Source organism: Sturnira hondurensis, unplaced genomic scaffold, assembly GCF_014824575.4.
Source record: "Sturnira hondurensis isolate 20B ecotype Veracruz unplaced genomic scaffold, ASM1482457v3 Scaffold0013299, whole genome shotgun sequence".
Lineage (NCBI taxonomy): Eukaryota > Metazoa > Chordata > Mammalia > Chiroptera > Phyllostomidae > Sturnira > Sturnira hondurensis.
This window is the reverse complement of record NW_028085930.1, coordinates 7644347-7661952: the sequence shown is the minus strand read 5'-3', so window position 1 is coordinate 7661952 and position 17606 is coordinate 7644347. Positions and strand designations below refer to the sequence as shown.

The 17606-nt window shown below is 42.6% G+C and overlaps 1 protein-coding gene across 2 annotated transcripts in view; it reads right to left on the bottom strand.

Annotated features, from left to right (window-relative positions):
• The window catches only part of CPNE4 (copine 4), a 412933-nt gene that overhangs the window by 37106 nt on the left and 358221 nt on the right, over positions 1–17606 (bottom strand). For both annotated transcript variants that reach the window (XM_037061286.1, XM_037061284.1), the window contains 2 exons: positions 7261–7359; positions 1299–1385 (listed from right to left, as the gene is read on the bottom strand). In XM_037061286.1, coding sequence (XP_036917181.1) covers positions 1299–1385; positions 7261–7359 — 186 coding nt within the window. The remainder of the gene's footprint in view (positions 1–1298; positions 1386–7260; positions 7360–17606) is intronic.

The window sequence follows — 17606 nt, the reverse complement described above, 5'->3', positions numbered from 1 at the left end:
TGGGGCAGATGGAGAAGTACTAGCTCCCGTCGAGAGGCAGGAGTGAGGAGAAAGTGTGGGTAAATGTCTTTATTGTGGGTTGATGGGAAAAAACGAGCGAGGTGGGGCAAGCAGCTGAGCAGGTTGAGGGTTGGATAATTTTGGCAGGCTCTAGCTATAGGGGTGGTCTCTAATTGTCTGAAACCTGACCCTGGGGTGATATAGTGCAGGGGGAATATTGCCTTGGTGTGTAAAAGTAAAGGAGGTAGTTGGGAGTGTGGGCTCTGGATTGATTGGTCTGCATAGTAAAGGCAGGCTTGCAGGCAAATGGATTGCTATCTGTAGAAATTAGCTACCTCTGGGAGAGGCAGTCCCTACAAGGCCCTCAGGTGTCAAAGCATCATAAAAATAAAAATAAATAAATAGACATAATTAAAACAATGACCCCAGAAGGCCAGTCACAATACATTATTCCCTGGTCCCGGGGACTGGTTCGAGAGTGGGCATGTGACCAACACCAGACCAGTCAGTCTTTTCCTCTCCTCTCTCGTCAGGTAAGGATGTGCTCCCGCAGCTCCTGCAGCTCTGGGGAGGCCAATCTGGAAGAAGGAACCTGACATATTTAGGGAGAAAGTGGATGGAACTTAAATCCTATATGAGGAAGTCAGAAAGATGGATTAAAATCTCAGCTCTTAACCTTACCACTTATAATTGATCTCATTTGAAAGTGGAAATCTCCAGGTTGTGATAAGAGCAAATAGATCTTAATATAGTTACCCTCACATAGTAAGTACTCAACCAGTGGCAAAATTTTTCTCAGACGCGATTTAATGGGTTTCCTTGTTAGCATACGGACTTTTCTGGGAAGTTAGAGCCCCTCTGGGAGAAAATTCTAGGCCCTTTGATCTTTTTCCATTGTCTTGTTTTCATGGTTCCCTTTTAGCAGGAATGAAGTGCCACACATAAACCGCTGGACACTGTGACAGACACATAGTAGGTGCTTTGGAAAGGTCGGTTGCCCTTTTTGGGTATCTCCCTGGGGTACTGCCCAGGGCAGAGAAGACACTGACTCGTGATCAGGACTCTCCTCTCTTTAGGGGCAGGACTGTCCTTGTAGAGGGGATGGTGGCATTGAGCCACCACGGCACCAAGACCACCCATGCATACATTGCACATTGTACGTCCATTAATACATTGACTTTCTGATTTTTACTTTTAAATAGATCACAACTTATTGACACTCTCTCTCTCTGCCCACTGGACTATTCCTCCAAGACAGCCCTAGCTTCATACTCCTGAAAGACAGGTTAGGTCCATACCTTGCATTGATTCAAAATCACGATGCCTGAGTTCTTATAATTCTTCTTCTTGGCTTTGTACTTGGGGTTGATGCACTCCCACTGCACCTGCAACAAGAAGACTCACAGCATGATTGCCTGTCCAGGAAGAAGCGGAGTCATTTGATGAGGTCAAGGCCCCAGGCGCTGCTGCAGAGGAAACTGGGGGCTGGCCAATGGTCTCCAGGTGATAGCCCTTGTGTCTAGAGTGAATGTCAGAGGAGTGGTTGAGGGTAAGACTGATATCAGACTATCTGGTTTGAATCCCAGCTCTTCCACTTTGCAGCTGTGTGACCTTTGGCAAATTATAGTTGACCCTTAAAACCTGTGAAGGTTGTTTGAAAATCTGTGTATAACTTCTGACTCTCCCAAAACTTAACTACCCTTGGTATCCTAAAGGGATTGGTTCCAGGATCCCCACAATAACAAAATCTGTGGATGGCTCAAGTTTCCTATATAAAATGGTAAAGTCAATGCACACAGTCAGCCCTCTGCACCCATAGACTCCTAACTGTGGACTGAAAACAGTGCAGTTACTTACTAAAAAGATCTGCATAGGATCATTGTGTGGATTGAATAATCCATGCAATACATTTAGGGCAGTGCCTTGCACTTCTAAACGCTTACTGTCCAAGGATCAAGTCAAGCATCAGAAGAAAGGAGAGATCCAAACACACCCAGCTGAGTAACCCAAGTGCTGAGTCTTAGTGCCTGGGAATTGACTTAAAATGTAGAAAAACTGAGGAACGTTCAATACCAGACACAAGAAATTCATGGGGATAATGATGTGTTTACTGAGCACTAAAATAATGGATTGACACACCAGATCTCCAAAGAGAGATCTTTGCAGGATCAGAGCTGCAGGAACATCTGGGGACTGAGGAGGGAGCTACAGGGCTTTCTGGGGAACAGATCTCAACCTCTCCAGCCTCCAGAGCACTTCACGGGGTAAAGTCAACTGCAGGTCAAACATCCAATGAACACTTCTGCCTATCACGCTGTGGGAGCTGAATACTTGGGTTTCTACTCAGGAGACAAATTTTCAGTCTCTGAAAATTGTGTCTGAAAATGAAGTGATCTCTGAGGCAGACGTGAATGAATAGGTTGGATTGATAAAGCAATGGCCCACGGAGATCCATTCTTCTCAGTGTCCTTGAATTTGTGTGGTTTCCTCCCACAAAGACACTGAGATTAGTCAGGTAACTTCTTTGACCAATGGAAGACTAGCAGAAGTGATATGAGCAGAGGATTGAAAAATGCCTTTATATTGGGGCTTGGTGCTGGGAAGTTCTCACCACCATGTGAAAAAAGCTTAGGATGGTTTCTTGGTGAATAAAAGTACGTGGAAAAGTTTCAACTGCTGAGCCAAACATGCGTAAGTAAAAAATTCAGTTGGCACCATATGTAGTGGAGAAGAACTATTCCAATTGAACTCAGCCTAAATTGCCAACCTGGAGAATCATGAGTAAATACTAACTGTTTTTGTTTTACATCAGGAAGTTTGGGTGTAAATTGTTACTCAGCAACAGATAACTGATACAGTAGTTTCTCAACACTGGGGAGGTTGCAGTAGGAACTGGGTAACCACACACAAGTTTGGAAGAGAGGAATGCTGTCCAGGTTAAGAGGCGTCTAAGATTCCTTCCATTAAAAAAGAAAAAAAAGAAAAGAATGGAAGGAAGGTAGGAAGGCAGGAAGGGTGGGAGGGAAGAAGGAGAAAAGAATCAAAACTGAATGTGAAATCAGAAGATTTCCAGCCCTATTTTTTAAAAGACCCAACTCTCCACCATCATGATTGCCTTTCTTTCCTCCCTTCGGTTTTCTTCTAATTCATTCTTCATGGGGCCGTCACTTGGGAATCGAGGGTTCCATTCTGTCTCAAGGTAGATTTAGAATTTCAGAAAAAGAACTCAAGTCCACCCCTGAACCCATCAACACCGACATTGCCTTTCCTCCAGAGCTTCCTCTAATGTTATAGTGCACACAAGTGTCTTAGGGATTTACCTAGAAGTTGGAAAGAAAAGATCTTAAAGTTAGAGCTGCTGATTTTTTTGCCATTTTCAGTAATTGCTATTAACCTCAATTTTTCAATCAAACAGGACATAACAAACTTGCAATGAGTTCGATTCCAAGTTCTACTGAGAATTATAATGACCACCCAGGAAAAAGTCTACTCATTTCCATCTCAGGCAAAGATGGGCCAAGAGTGGAGGATGAGTTGGCTCAGCCAGACAAGAGCTCCAAGGAGGCAAAATCAAAACTGACAGGTACTTGGGGACTTTACGCCTGAAGGGTGGGCAAGCAGTGCTGAATGAGCCAACTCTAAATGGTCTGCATTTGTCTTGGCATGACATTGTCGTGTAGCTGTGGGCTTTTTACTTTCTATTTACCATCCCACTTAACTCCCCCTTAGGTTCACTTTTCTAGACAAAAGAAGGGGCTCCGAGAAGAGGCTCAGCCACACAGGTGGTCACTGGAGGAGCTGGGATCAGACCGCACCAGTCTCACTCCAAAGCCTGGCCTATAAGACGTCACACTCACCCCTAGGAGTGTCTTGGAGGGGCTGTCCCGTTTATTCCTTCACGTTTTCTTTTTGGCCACCTCAAACCAAGCATGTTCATAAAGGCTACCTAGGAATTAATCAGAGCTGATCCAGAATTTACTCTCTACCTGCACAACAACCTTAACTCTCACAGGAAGGAGCTTGAAAGATATCTCTTTGTCTTTCTGTCTCTACATGTCTGTCTGTCTCTTTGTCTCTATCTCTTCCACAGCCTTTAGGCCTCCCCTCTTAGCTCTTCTCTCTTCTCTCCACAAGTGTACTCATCCATTTTCCTGCCTTTAGATACTATGTCATTGTTTATGGCTCCTAAAACACATCTTCAGGTAAGTCCTCTGAATGCCACGCCCTCAGACTGAATTCTGAACCTTGGTCACAAACTGGACTTCCCTGAAATAAGACTTCCTCACTTGGGGAAAAGGTACCAGCATGTTCCCATCCATCTTCAAGTCATTCTTTGCTTCCTCCCTTTCCCTTCAGACAGAATTCCCCAACAAATCTTGTAGCTGCTATCTCCAAAATTGTTCTTATATCTCTCCATGTCCCCCCACCTCTATTATCCCTTTTTTTAGTCCAAGTCATTGTCACATCTTGTCTTGCCGACAGTTTTACTTTCTAAACAGATCTCTCTGCCCTATCTCTGCAATTGATTACCTACAAAGTAGGCAAAGTAATCTTGAAAAATTAAGCCCAATCTTGTCATTCTCTTGCCCACACTGCTTTGCAGCACTGTCCAGTAGAACTTTCTGCAATGGTGGAAGCAGTCCATACCTGCAGCAGCCAATACTGAAGCCACTAGCCAAATGAGGCTATTGAGTACTTGAAATGTGGCTAGTGTGACCAAGGAATTAAAATTTTAAGTAATTAAAATTTAAATTTAAATAGTCATATGTGGATAGTGGCCACTGTATTAGCACAGTTTTAGATTACCCTCATTACGATTAGAAAAGAAAGTCCCAAGTCCCCCTTTTTCCGGAGCTATCAGAATCTCCTTTTCCTGGTCTCTGCCTCTGGCTTTTACCACATCTTGTACATGACTCCCTCACCCTTCTGCTCCAGATACAATGGGCTCTTTCCAGATCCTGAACAGCTCCAACCTCTTTCTTAACTCAATACTTTGCATGCTGTTCCCTCCGTCTGAAATGCTTTTCCCTTGCTCATTACACGGGTGACTTCCTTTCATGTTTAAAGACCCTGAACTTAAATGTCACTTTTTTAGATGATCTCTTCTATACCACACCTTTATAACTAAACTGGTTCAGTCTTTTATATCATTTGTTACAAGTTCTAACCGCATGTTTATTATTTTGTTTATTTGATTTGTGCTTACGGTTTCTTCTGATGCACAGTCATGGCACAACTAGAGTGTGGCATTGTGCCTGGCACTTAGTAGGTGCTCCTCAATCACTATCAATGTTAGTAAAACCAAATAAGGAAGCAGTTCCCACAGTGCATATGTGTCAAAACAGGGGCTGGGTGGTTGGACTAAAATCTTTTTGGCATCTCAGTGGTACAGAAAAATACAGCAGCAGATGGTCCGTTTCCTCAGTGAGACTTTAAGATTTATTTCTGTTACTTTGAAGGCACCAGGTTTTGGTGTTCTACAATTGTGACAATATGTTATCACTTCACTTTTAATACCCTCTTAGGAGCCTCAAGATGAAATGGCTCTCATATTTATTAATTTGAAAATTTTTATGTGTATATAAAAATGAGGCAACATTGTGTAAACCTCTTTAGAACTCTAGCAGGGGATGTCAATAGCTGTCATTGATTTATTAGCTCCACAGAGCCTGATCCAGTACGTTCAGTGGAGAGATTTCTCTGGCTACATTCCTTTTTACTTTGGAAGTGACTTTACCGACAACTCAGTGCTGGTTTTCACTGCGGCCCCGAAACTCGGCACGCCTGCTTGCAGATGAAGATCTCTGTGGGTCAGACAAGTGTCTTGTAGTGCCCAGTACACAGCAGAGCAGGTAAAGCAGAGTTTGTTGCAACTGTTCAGAAAGCGGCCTTTGAGTTTCCAGGCCAAAGGTGTGTATGCAACAGAAGGTCTGATTCAGGTGAAGCTTCTGATTGTAAACAATTTCGTTTATTTCCATCCAGCCTGGTTATATCTTGACCTCCCATCTAAAATAAGAGACTTGAACAATGATTTGGCATATCTCCTCTACACTTTTGACCAGATCGAGGGCAGAGTCTTATCTCTAGGGGAAAAAGACCTCTGTCAAAGCCATTGCTGCCATTCCTTTCTATCCCATGCGGACGACTGGCTACAGAGGAAGAATAGCCGGTATTCTGGTTTGAGTTCCCCCAGAAACCAAGCAAGAATTTACTGCATGTAGCTCACCTGGGAGATAATATCAGGAAGTACCAATAAAGTAGGAAATTGACGAAGGCAGGCAAAAATATCAGCAACTTCTGTGGGCAACCAGGGCTTACTCCTGCTGGGAAACTGCGCAGGTACACAGCTCAGAGTTTTGCCACTTTTATATTTCAGCTCCTGTTAATCACTTCTTGAGGGCTGCTCCCTGGCTGGTGTTACCCTTCCCCAACACTGCCGCCTCCTTGGGCGTGGGCAGATGGGTTGCCACAGCCAGAGAAAGCCCTCAAGCAAAGAGATTTAGGTTCTGCAGCTGGAAGTTGGGCAGGTGAACATCAAACAGGTAAGAGCAGAAGTTCCATGTACATCTAGATGATAGCAACTGACTGGCAACTTGACATATATGTGTGTGTATAAAAGCGAGAACACAGAGGAGGTTTAGGTTCCAGCATGGTAACAGGAAACTCCTGTGTGCCTCTGTGGCACGTGACAGTGTGGGGACATGTCTCGGCACCCAAAGAATAAAAAGGTGGAACTTGATGAAGACTTTGCAGGAATCAAATAATCTCTCCAAAGCATTAAATGTGTGACCAATGTTACCGAGCCATGGAAATGTAGAGCTAGAAAGAATATTACTACTAACAGCAGATATCTTGAAAGTTCTAGCTACATCCAAGGTATTCTGGTAAAGGTACTGATCTTCATAAAAGTCTGTGAAAGTGGTACCATTGCCCCATTTTTTTAGGAGAGAAAGCCAAGGCACAGAGAGATGAAATCATTGGTCTAAGGCTACACAGCTAAACAAATTAGAACTACTCTCATCTAACCTCTTCATTTACCTGACGGAGAAGCTGCACCACACCGGGGGCGTGTCTTGTCCAAGGTTACCCCAACTGCTTTGGGTTGGGGTGGTATTTGAAGTTAGGTGCTCAAATCCCACCATGCTCTCCTCTCATCCCTTTTAATCATATATTGATGTCTCACCTGCAGCAGCTCACGTGTACCTGGGCGTGTCACGAGAGAAGTGTCTGGAAAAATATCACACATGGTTGACCACGTACCTGCTTTCCTTCCATTGCTCCCCTCATCTCCTTGAATGTCGAGGTGAATTCTCCGATGAAGTCATGTTTGCCGTTGGAGTCCCAGTCCCACACTATGCACTGCAAGAGAAAAGGTGGTTTGTTGGGTTTTTTTTTTTTGGTTTGTTTCTTTAAATTAAGAATTTAATTTAAATAATTAAAGCTCTTTCAAGCTCTTTAAAGGGCTTGAAAGAGCTCACTGCTCATCCACAGTAGCTGAAGGCAGTGCAAACCTGATGAGAACACTCTTGGTCGGGAACAAAAGCCCAGCAGTCCAGCACTGTGGCACGTGGTGTGCAACGTTCCTTCAGTTGCTATGGACTTGAGGGAGCCTTTGTACCACCATCTCCAAGCAGCCTATGGTGTAGCAGTGACTAATAATCTGCGTATTTTTCAGATAAGACCAGTAAGACGAAAAGGGAGATAAGTGACTTGCCAAAGGGACCACCTAGCGATGAAAACCTGGAGTTTGAAGGCAGGTGTCCCGACCCCCATCCCAGGGCTCCTTCCCCACAGCAGGTGGCCTCCCTGGGGCACAGCTGGAATCAGACGCCTGAGTCCAAGGCTGGAGTTTCTACAGTAACAGCTTATGTTCAGTGCTATGAATGAGATCATATTAATCGCATTTTCTTTTTCTATATTTTTTTTCCTGAAGGCAAAAGAGTGACGTTAAGAAAAATGAGTAAGAAGGCGAAACTGAAATCTTTAACTGTACCCACATTTGAAATGGGTGGAAAATGGTGACAGATAAGTCACACTGGTAAATATCAGGCATCCATCACATATAAGATGTTTCTGGGCTCCCAGGCAACACCTTGCTGAGTGACTCAGATTTAAATAGCAGCCAGCCCTATGCTTGGACATATGTGCTTTAGGTGAAGAGGAAGTTTTCATGTTGTTCCAGGGCTGAGGCTGGACTAGGGTCTCAAGTTCACCAGACACAGCGTTTACATCTTACACCAGTGATTTGAACCAAGGAAGTCCCAATCCTCAAATGAGATCAAGGCAGCAAAGGGGACCTCTGACCTTATTCAGAGGTTTTCCCTGGAATGTCGGGTCCCAAGAGGCAGCCCAGTCCTCCCTCGGAACACACATCCCACCAGAAAACCCACGTTTTGAATAGTTTTTTTGGTCCTGTGGGATGCCTCTCAAGCCTAAAATAAAATATGTCTAAAATGAAACATAATCCCCCCCCTAAATTTATTCCCGCTCATTTATTTTCTATCACAGTAAATTGTACCAACACTCATCCCGTTGCTACAAAAAGAAAACTAGGTGTCATTCCTGATGTTCCTCTCTGCCCTCACTCTCCCACACCAACTCCTGAGCATTCTGTTTTCTAAATCAGGCTTGATTTTAGCACCTCTCTCCATTCCTCCTGCCCCAGCCCACCTGCACCACTGCCTCCTCTGGGTTTCCATGCCGCCCTCCCGCTACCCTACCACCCATAATCCACTGCTCACGCTCATGTCCTGCTGATATCAAAACGTATATAGGTAATGGGTTTTCCAAGGCCTTACATGACCTTATTCCCCAAATATTCCCAAACACACCCTTTATAATTCATGCTTACTGTATTTTAAAATTTCTCTAAATGAGGTTGGTTGGAATCAAAAGCATTTGCTAATAATTTTTTTAGGCATCTTAAAGAAAAACTAACTAATTTCTCAGCTTTTGTTCTCTCTTCAACTGTGGAGGCTTTGGTAGATTATTTTGCTTACCAAATTTATGAATAAGCCCTTTGTTATGAAAGAGAATGGATTAGAATAACTCAGAATGGAAGAGGTTAAGACAAAGGGAGCTAACTTGCTTTGCTAAATAAAGTAATGGCAAAGTTGAGCTCTGTCTTTGTAAGGAGCAGGTTTGGGGTGGGCTCAGGGATGTGAGTTGAGAAGAAACAAGGGCAGGATTCACCAGAGGCTGAAGATGGGCCTAGCATTGGACTGGGAGGAGGTGAGAGACAGGTAGGGAACTTTGGAAACTGTGATGTGAAATTTTCAATGTCAAGTTGAAATCCCTCCATGCCCCTCTTCATTTCTCCTCTACCATTACCCCCAACACTCCAAGGAATCTGCTAACAGTAACAGCATCATGCTGGTGGTGACTTGGAGAACAAAGGAGAAGGGCAGTATCCATGTTTGGGGACAAAGACACCAGAGAGCAGTGGGAGATGGCCCACACTATGGTTGAAAATTGGGTGGGGAGCAGGACTGTGGAGAAAGAGCTTGACAGATGAGTCCTAGGAGTAAAACTTCAGAGACGTGCTGGGGAGGAAGGTCAACTTCTGCAGTAACATGGAATTGGAGTTCCAGATATCTTATTTAGATTTCGAAAGAAAGTTTGAGCCCCAGAAGTTAGAGAATAAAAGTTAAAATTCAGTTAAAATCATAACTTGGTTCACACTAACTCTTTGGCCATTGTATGTTCACCCAGTTGGTAGCTGCTGAAAGCGAACTAGTATTGGTAGCTGTTCTGTCAACCTGAGTCCCTACTGAGGGCAACGCCCTGCAGCAGACCCCAGACGACCCACGAAGGACACGTGGGTGTACAAGTACAAAGCTGCCCTGTTCCCAGCCACTGGGATCACTACAGCATAACCTGGTGTAAGAACCTGTTGGTACTGAAAACACTGTCATAGAAAAAGGGTTTTGAATTTTTGACTCCCAAAGGGGGAAAAATTGCATGAGGAATTTTTAAGGAAGATACAAAGAAAGCATTTGCCAATAGTTATACCTGTCTAAAAACAAAATAACCTGTGAAAGATGGTTTTATTGCTGGAAACGTTCAAATAGAAACTGCAGGACTAGATGCATAACATGTAGTAGAGAACGTCAAAAAGAGAACGCTACAGAGGATTTGGTGGGATGTTCACTGAGCCTGTTTCTCAGAGGGTTGTGGTCGCACAGGTTGCAGAGTCAATGAAAGGCTGAGCTCATCCTGGCTGAAATGCCCAACAGTGCAAGGTAGCTCTGCTGGAAGTGATAAGAACCCCCCTTTCATTCAAGGCAGGATGAAGTTCTACCTCACTTCCACATTCAAGGACAGTGGAAGCAATCAATGACCCAGCCACTTGGAGAAACTGCTCAGGATGTGCACTGTGAACCTCACATAGTCAAACACTGTTGATCCGCAGTTCCTTCCAACCAAGTGCTTTTTCTCTGTCCTTCCCTCCTTACTAAGCCTGACACCTATTTCTTACCTGGCACAAGAAACAGAAGAAGGCCTTCTGGGCTTAGACATAGAAAAGAAAAGAAGGCTGGTTCCTGGGACCCCACTTCAAGGCTCACAGCTTTGCCTGGTAGTAAATACAGTCACAGAATGCCTGAGTCCGACTCTCACGTCCTCCCTCTCAACCTTTGGGGAGGAGCAAATAAAAAGGTGATGCAGGCAGAAGTGAGTAAAAGAAAGAAAGTGGATTAACAAGTGCAGATTGGTAATTACAAAATAGTCACAGTGATGTCAATTACAGGAGAGGGAACGCAGTCAATAATACCGTAATAGCTCTGTATGGGGCCAGGTGGGTACTCAAAGTATGGGGGGGCCACTCTATAAAGTACAAGATTGCCTAAGTATGATACTGTACACCTGAAACAAACACAGAACAATACTGAATGTAAACTGAAATTAAAAAATACCTATGAAGAAGCAGAGGCAGACTTTTTAACACTCCACTGCATTGGGAAATAGGGTAGAAGTTCCATTTGTTTTAGGAGAGTAGGTGTAACTTCCAGCCTCCCTAGCCACAGCAGAATATAAAAAAAGCAAGAGGGGACGGGCGTACTACTCTGGCTTGTCAAACTTCAGCAAAACTTCTTACCCTGCTTCTTTGCTCTTTCTTAATAATCCATCACACTTCAGTTACTGTCCTCCCCTCCATCTGCCAACCACAGCAGTGGAGGTATTTATAACATGCGCTCTCCCTGGGGCAGAAAGGGAGTGACCACAGAGCTGGGGGATGAGTCAGGCTTGACAGGACTCCAGTGGGGGCCTCACAGGGGCAGGCACCGTCCTTTACACTGCCCAGCTTCTTCAGACGGCTGGCATTTCTCATCAAGGCGGCTGCAGAATTCTGTTTTAACCGTTTTCAGAAGGGATCCCAAAGGAAGGGAGACACAGTGAGGCAGAAAAATAAAAACACCATCTTTCCCTCTCTCCCTGCCAGGAAGCTGGCTTGTAGCAGCTCTGGCACGGCTGACAGAGGAACACGTCTTGGTGGAAAGCAAACGCATCAGCGGCTCTGCAGAAACACTGAGACAGAGGCAGTGATCTTGCTGTGAATCGAAAAGGGAGCCTGGACAGATCTGCGAGAGACCAGAAGCTCAAAACTAGCTATAAGCCACTGAGACTCCTTGAGTTCCTACAGCTTACAGTGGAGTTTTTGGTGGTCTTGAAATGTCTGAGCTGTTCAGACGGTCTTGTCAATTCCGTCAATCTGCACAGAAGGAGACTGATGGCAGGGAAGTGAAGTGACTGACTTCTGCTTGATACCTGCTCCTTTTTCTCACTTGGTGATTTGGACCAAGTGCATGGCTGGGGCTGGAATCCAGGTTTTCTGCCTCCCTGATTTTACCACTACCACAAATACCAAATTAAAATAATTAAAACATACAAATGCTTACTAAGTACCAGACTTAATATCTATGTACTGCTTGGAGCACCTCATACGTATCAACTCAGCTCGTCCCCAGAACAGTTTATAATTCTGCTCATTTTACAGCTGAGGTAACCAAGGCACAGAGAGGTGAAGTGAGTGTCCCTAGACCACACAGCTAACACTAGGTATCTTTGAACTAAAAGAAACTGAACTTCATAGTTTGTCTTAACTGATTAATGTGTTATGGTGTTTAATCCTTTATGATAGCATTAAAATGAAAATATTATTATTACCCTTTACAGAAAAATGCCATTCATAGGTGTCATTCATAGCCTTAGAGAGGTTAAGTGACTTGATTGGACACTTGGAAAGTGACCAAGATGGATTTGCATCCAGGTGTCTGGTGCCATAGCTGATCTTTTTCTGTTCTATCACCTGCCTCTGAATGGAAGCAGGAATTCATAGTGAAGTTCTCTTCAGTCTACTCTGTATAAAAAGCCCCCATCTTTGATTGAAGCTGTGAACTACTGCGATCCTCTACAGCTCAATGAACACACCAAGCAGCATGGAGAAGCTGCTCACTGTTCCTCTGCAAAAGGACTCAGAGGCAACAGCGCGTGCACTGTTCCTGGGCTCTCCACTTCGTTTGTGAAATGCATGGACAGATGTGCATGGAGTGGTCAAGTTACTCCCTCCTACTCTTATTTCATAGTTGCATTGAACCCATCAGAAGAAGGGTGTGTTCAGCAGTGGTGCCAGGTTACTGCTCAGTAGCCTCTTGGGATGGTCAGTTTTATGTTTCCCTGTGGCTACATTACAGCCCCCAGGTATTTAATCACACACTAGTCTAGGTGTTGAAGGGAGTGTGTTTTGCAGACATGGTTAACCAGCTCACAATCAGCTGTTTTTAAAGTACAGATTTTGTGGTTCCATGATTTAGGATGGTTTTTTTTTCTATTTCTGGAAGAATGCCATTGAATTTTCATGGTGATAACACTGAATCTGTAGGGTAGTATGAATATTTTTAACAACATTAAGTCTCTCAATTCATGAACATGGACGCCTCTCTGTTTATTTGTGTCTGTTTTAATTTTTTTCATCAGAATTTCTTAGTTTTCACTGTGCAGTTTTACCACTTTGATTGTTTATTTTAAGTATTTTAATCTTTTTGATGCTATTGTAAGAGATTGTCTTTTTTTCTTATTAAGCTATAATTGACACGTAACATGGGCCAAGTTTAGGGTATAAAATGCGTTGATATGATGCATCTATATATTGCAATATAGTTACCAAGGTAGTGTTCGCTAACACCTCCATCAGATCACATAATTATCGTTTCTTTTCTGGTGAGAACATTTAAGATCTAGTATTTTAGCAACTTTGAAGTACATAATATAGTATAGTATTGTGGTCTACAATCACAGTGCCGTGCATTCAATCCCCAGGACTTACTCATCTTCTCACCGCAAGTGTGCACCTTTGACCAATATCTCGCCAGTTCCCCCACCCCCAGCTGCTAGTAACCACAATAATCACCATTCCGCTTTTCGTTCCTACAAGTTATGTGTTTGTAGATTCCACCTAAAAGTGAGCTAGCAGACTGTTTCTGTTTTTCTGTCCGACTTATCTCACTTGGCATCATGCTCTCAAGGCCCATCCATATTGTAGCAAGTGGCAGAATTTTCTTCTTTCTCATAGGTGAATGATACTCAGTTTTGTGTGTGCATGTGTGTGGATCACTACTTTATCTGTCTGATACTGTTTTTTAAATTTCCTTTTTGTGTGGTTCACTGTGAGTAACGAAACACTACTGACTTTCATAGGTTAATTTTGTATCCTGCAAATTTACTGAATTCATTTATACTAACAGGTTTGGTGTTTTTTTGTTTTTTTTTGGGGGGGGGGGATTCCATAAGGTTTTCTACAAATTGTATTATGTCATCTGAAAATAGATAATTTTACTTCTTTCCTATTTAGATTTTTAAANTTTTTTTTTTGGGGGGGGATTTTTCTACAAATTGTATTATGTCATCTGAAAATAGATAATTTTACTTCTTTCCTATTTAGATTTTTAAAATTTCTTTTTGTTGCATAATTAACTAGGACTGGCTAGGACTTCCACTACTAATCGAATAGAAGTGGCAATAGTGGGCATCCTTGTCTTATTTCTGATCTCAGAGAAAACACTTTAAAATTTTCACCACTGAGCACAATGTTAGCTGAGGGCTTGCCGTATGTGTTCTTCATTATGCTGAGGTGCATTCCTTCTGTACCTAGTTTGTGGAGAATTTATCATGAAATTGTGTTGAATTCTGTCAATCCAGAATTACAAAAGCAATCTTGAGAGAAATAGAACAAAGCTGGAGATATCACTTCCTGGTTTCAAAATAAAATACAAAGCTATGGTAATTAAAACAGCATGGTACTTGCATAAAGATCTATAGGCTGATGGAACAGGATAGAGAGCCCAGGAAGAAAACCATGCATATATGGCCAAGTGATATCTGACAAGGTTGTCAAGAACACACAATAGGTACTGGGTAGTCCTTTCAACAAATGATTTTGGGAAAACTGGATATCTACATGTCAAAAAGGAACTGGATCCCTATTTCACACCATACACAAATTAACTCAAAATGGATAAAAGACTTAAACACAAGACCTGAAAATGTAAAATGCCCAGAAGGAAACGTGAGAAAAATCCCCTTGACATTAGCTTGGCAATGATTTCCTGCCTGTGAGAGCAAAAGCACAGGCAACAAAAGCAAAAGTGGGACCACATCAAACTAAAAATCGCCTGCACAGCAAAGGAAACCTAAAAATGAATAGGCAGCCTACACAGTGGAAGAACATATTTGCAAACTATATATCTGATGAAGGATGAATTTCTGAAATATATAAGAAGCTTCTACAGGTCAATAGTTTTAAAAAAAAGACCCAAACAAATACCTTCATTAAAAAATGGTCAAGGGACGAAACAAACATTTACCTGAAAAAGATATCCAAATGGTCAACAGGTAAATAAAAAAGATGCTCAACATCACCAATTATCGGGGAAATGCAAATTAAAACTACTATGAGATATCACCTCATACCTGTTAGAAAAGAAATTATTAAAAAAAACATGAACGATAATTGTCGGCAGGGATATGGAGGAGCTGGAGCCCTTGTACGTGGTTGTTGGGAAGGTAAAATAGTGCAGCAGCTCTGAAACACAGTATGGGGGCCCTCCAAAATTAAAAATAGAACTAGAATTTTTCTTATGCAATACAAATATAATTTGATCTAGTAATCCCATTTCTGGGTATAAACTTGAAAGAACTGAAGTCAGAATCTTGGTGTGACATCTTCATTCCCACGTTCATTGCAGCATTATTCAAAATAGCCAAGAGATGGAAACAGCCCAAGTGTCCATAGACAGATGAATGAAAAAAGAAAATATGGTAGACACATACAAGAGAATATTATTCCAGCCTTACAAAAAAAGGATATCTTGCCATTTGTGACAACATGAATGGACATTATGCTAATTGGAATAAGCCAGTCACAGAAGGACAAATACTGTATAATTGCACTTTTATGAGCTATTTAAAACAATTGAACTCATCAAAGCAGAGACAATAGAGGCTGCCAAGAGCTGGAGCAAAATAGGGAATTGGGGAGTTGCTGTTCAATGAGCATAAAGTTTTATTCACGCTAGGTGAATAAGTTCTAGAGATCTGCTGTACAACATAGTGCCCATAGTTAACAATACACTACTACTGTGCACTTCAAAAGTGCTTCAATCACACAACAAAAGGACACAAGGCAACTTGGAGAGGTTTTGGATATGTTTGTTACCTTGACGGCAGTGATGGTTCCACAGGTGTTTGTATATGTCCAAACTCATCCAATTACATGCACTAAATATGTACAATGCTTTGTATGTCAATTCTATCTCAAAGAAGCTGTTCAAAAAATACAGAAGAATTTCCTTGATCATCTAGGTGGGCCTGATAGAATCAGCTGCAAAGTTGTAAGAGCAGCACTAAGGCTTCCCTGAGAAAGAAGAAATTTTGCCTTTAGATTGTAACTTCAGCTTATACCTGAGAGTTCCAGCCTGCCCTTCCTGCTGGCCTGCTCTGAGGATTTCAGACTTGTCCAGCCCAACCCCACAACTGCATAACCCAAGTACTTGCAATAAATCTCTTAATATGTATCTCTCCCTGGTTCTGTTTCTCTGGTTGACCCTGAACAACACATCTTTCCTTAACTTCTCCCTCGGCATTTATATATTCACATCGAGGAGTGAGTTTTCAGTGACAACTAGTTTTCTCATGCCGATATGCCAACATTCATTGAATGCTTACTTTGTCCCAGGCATTGTTCTTCACAGCAAGCCAGCAGTGAGACGCTGTTATCACCTCCACTTTACAGATGAGGAAACTGAGAAAATAGGGAGCTTAATTATCTACTGCCATTATAGGATATTTAGGGCATTTAAAGTATGACTGAGTTTGACATCAGAGTTCTCAGAATCGGAATCTGATTCAGTTCCTGAAGGCCAGGGTGAGCTGTCCAAACTGTGATCATAGAACTACCAATGCCGCTGATCAGAGCAGAACTCTTTTTCTAAAAAAATAATTTTATTTATTTATCTTTACAGGGGAAAGGAAAGACAGGTTGCCTCTCCTGCATCCCCTGCTGGGAAATGGCCTGCAGCCCAGGCATGTGCCCTGACTGGGAATCGAACCAAGATCGATCGTCTGGTTCGCAGGCCCGCGCTCAATCCACTGAGCTGATCCAGCCAGGGCAGAATTCTTATAGTTAAAAGAAATCTGTTCTTCTCCCCCTAACTTTTAAATTATTTATTTATTTATTTTTAACATTGTAACTTGTCTTTTGTCCAGTTCTCCTGGCTTCCTAGTCACATCAACCCTTAAGCTTCCATTGCAACCAGTTTACACCTACTTCCACGTATCTCCAACTACGTGATCACCATTGGACTATACTGACTACTTGAAGGGAACTTCTGAGCTGTGAGAGCGAACACCTTGACCTTGGGGATAATTTGCTAGTGGTCTGTTAAGTATGGAAACAACAGCACTCTCGAATCTCCATGCCTAGAGATTTAGGATGCCTGAGAGAGATTATTAAATTTCAGATTCCTAGGCCTTTCCTTTGGAGATTCTGATTCACTTTTCCGGCCCCAAGATTTCACTTTTAAAATGAGCAACTGGTCAGTTTAGATGCATGCAGTCTCTGGACATATTGAGAAACACTGGACAGAAAATCCAGGAGTCCATGGTTTGTGACAATGGTAGCAATAATTACAATGACAATAATTAACGATTATATCCTGGCTCATAATGTCCTCTTCAGTGCAATTTAAAAAGCCAACCACAGACAAAAAAAAAACATTCAAGGGCTATCCTAGCTCCTTAACAATCACTCAATGCAGCACTGGTCTGAGCAGGCAAAAAAAATCCTAAAATGGCGTGCTCATGAGTGTTGGACAGAGAGATGCCCAGGAGGGAAGGGTATCGCTTATGTTGGCTTTATCTCACCAGTTCGTGCAACATTATTCAGTTTTGGCCCAGCCAAACCCAGGGCCATTCCACAATGAAGTATGCGACTCTCCGAAGCTTTCATTGGAGATTTATGGCTTTGTGAGACGTGGTTAGTTCAGATAAGCTTCAGAGGCTCTCAAATGCTCGTCCAAATCTTTTTAACTTCGTACCTCATTACTCTTTAG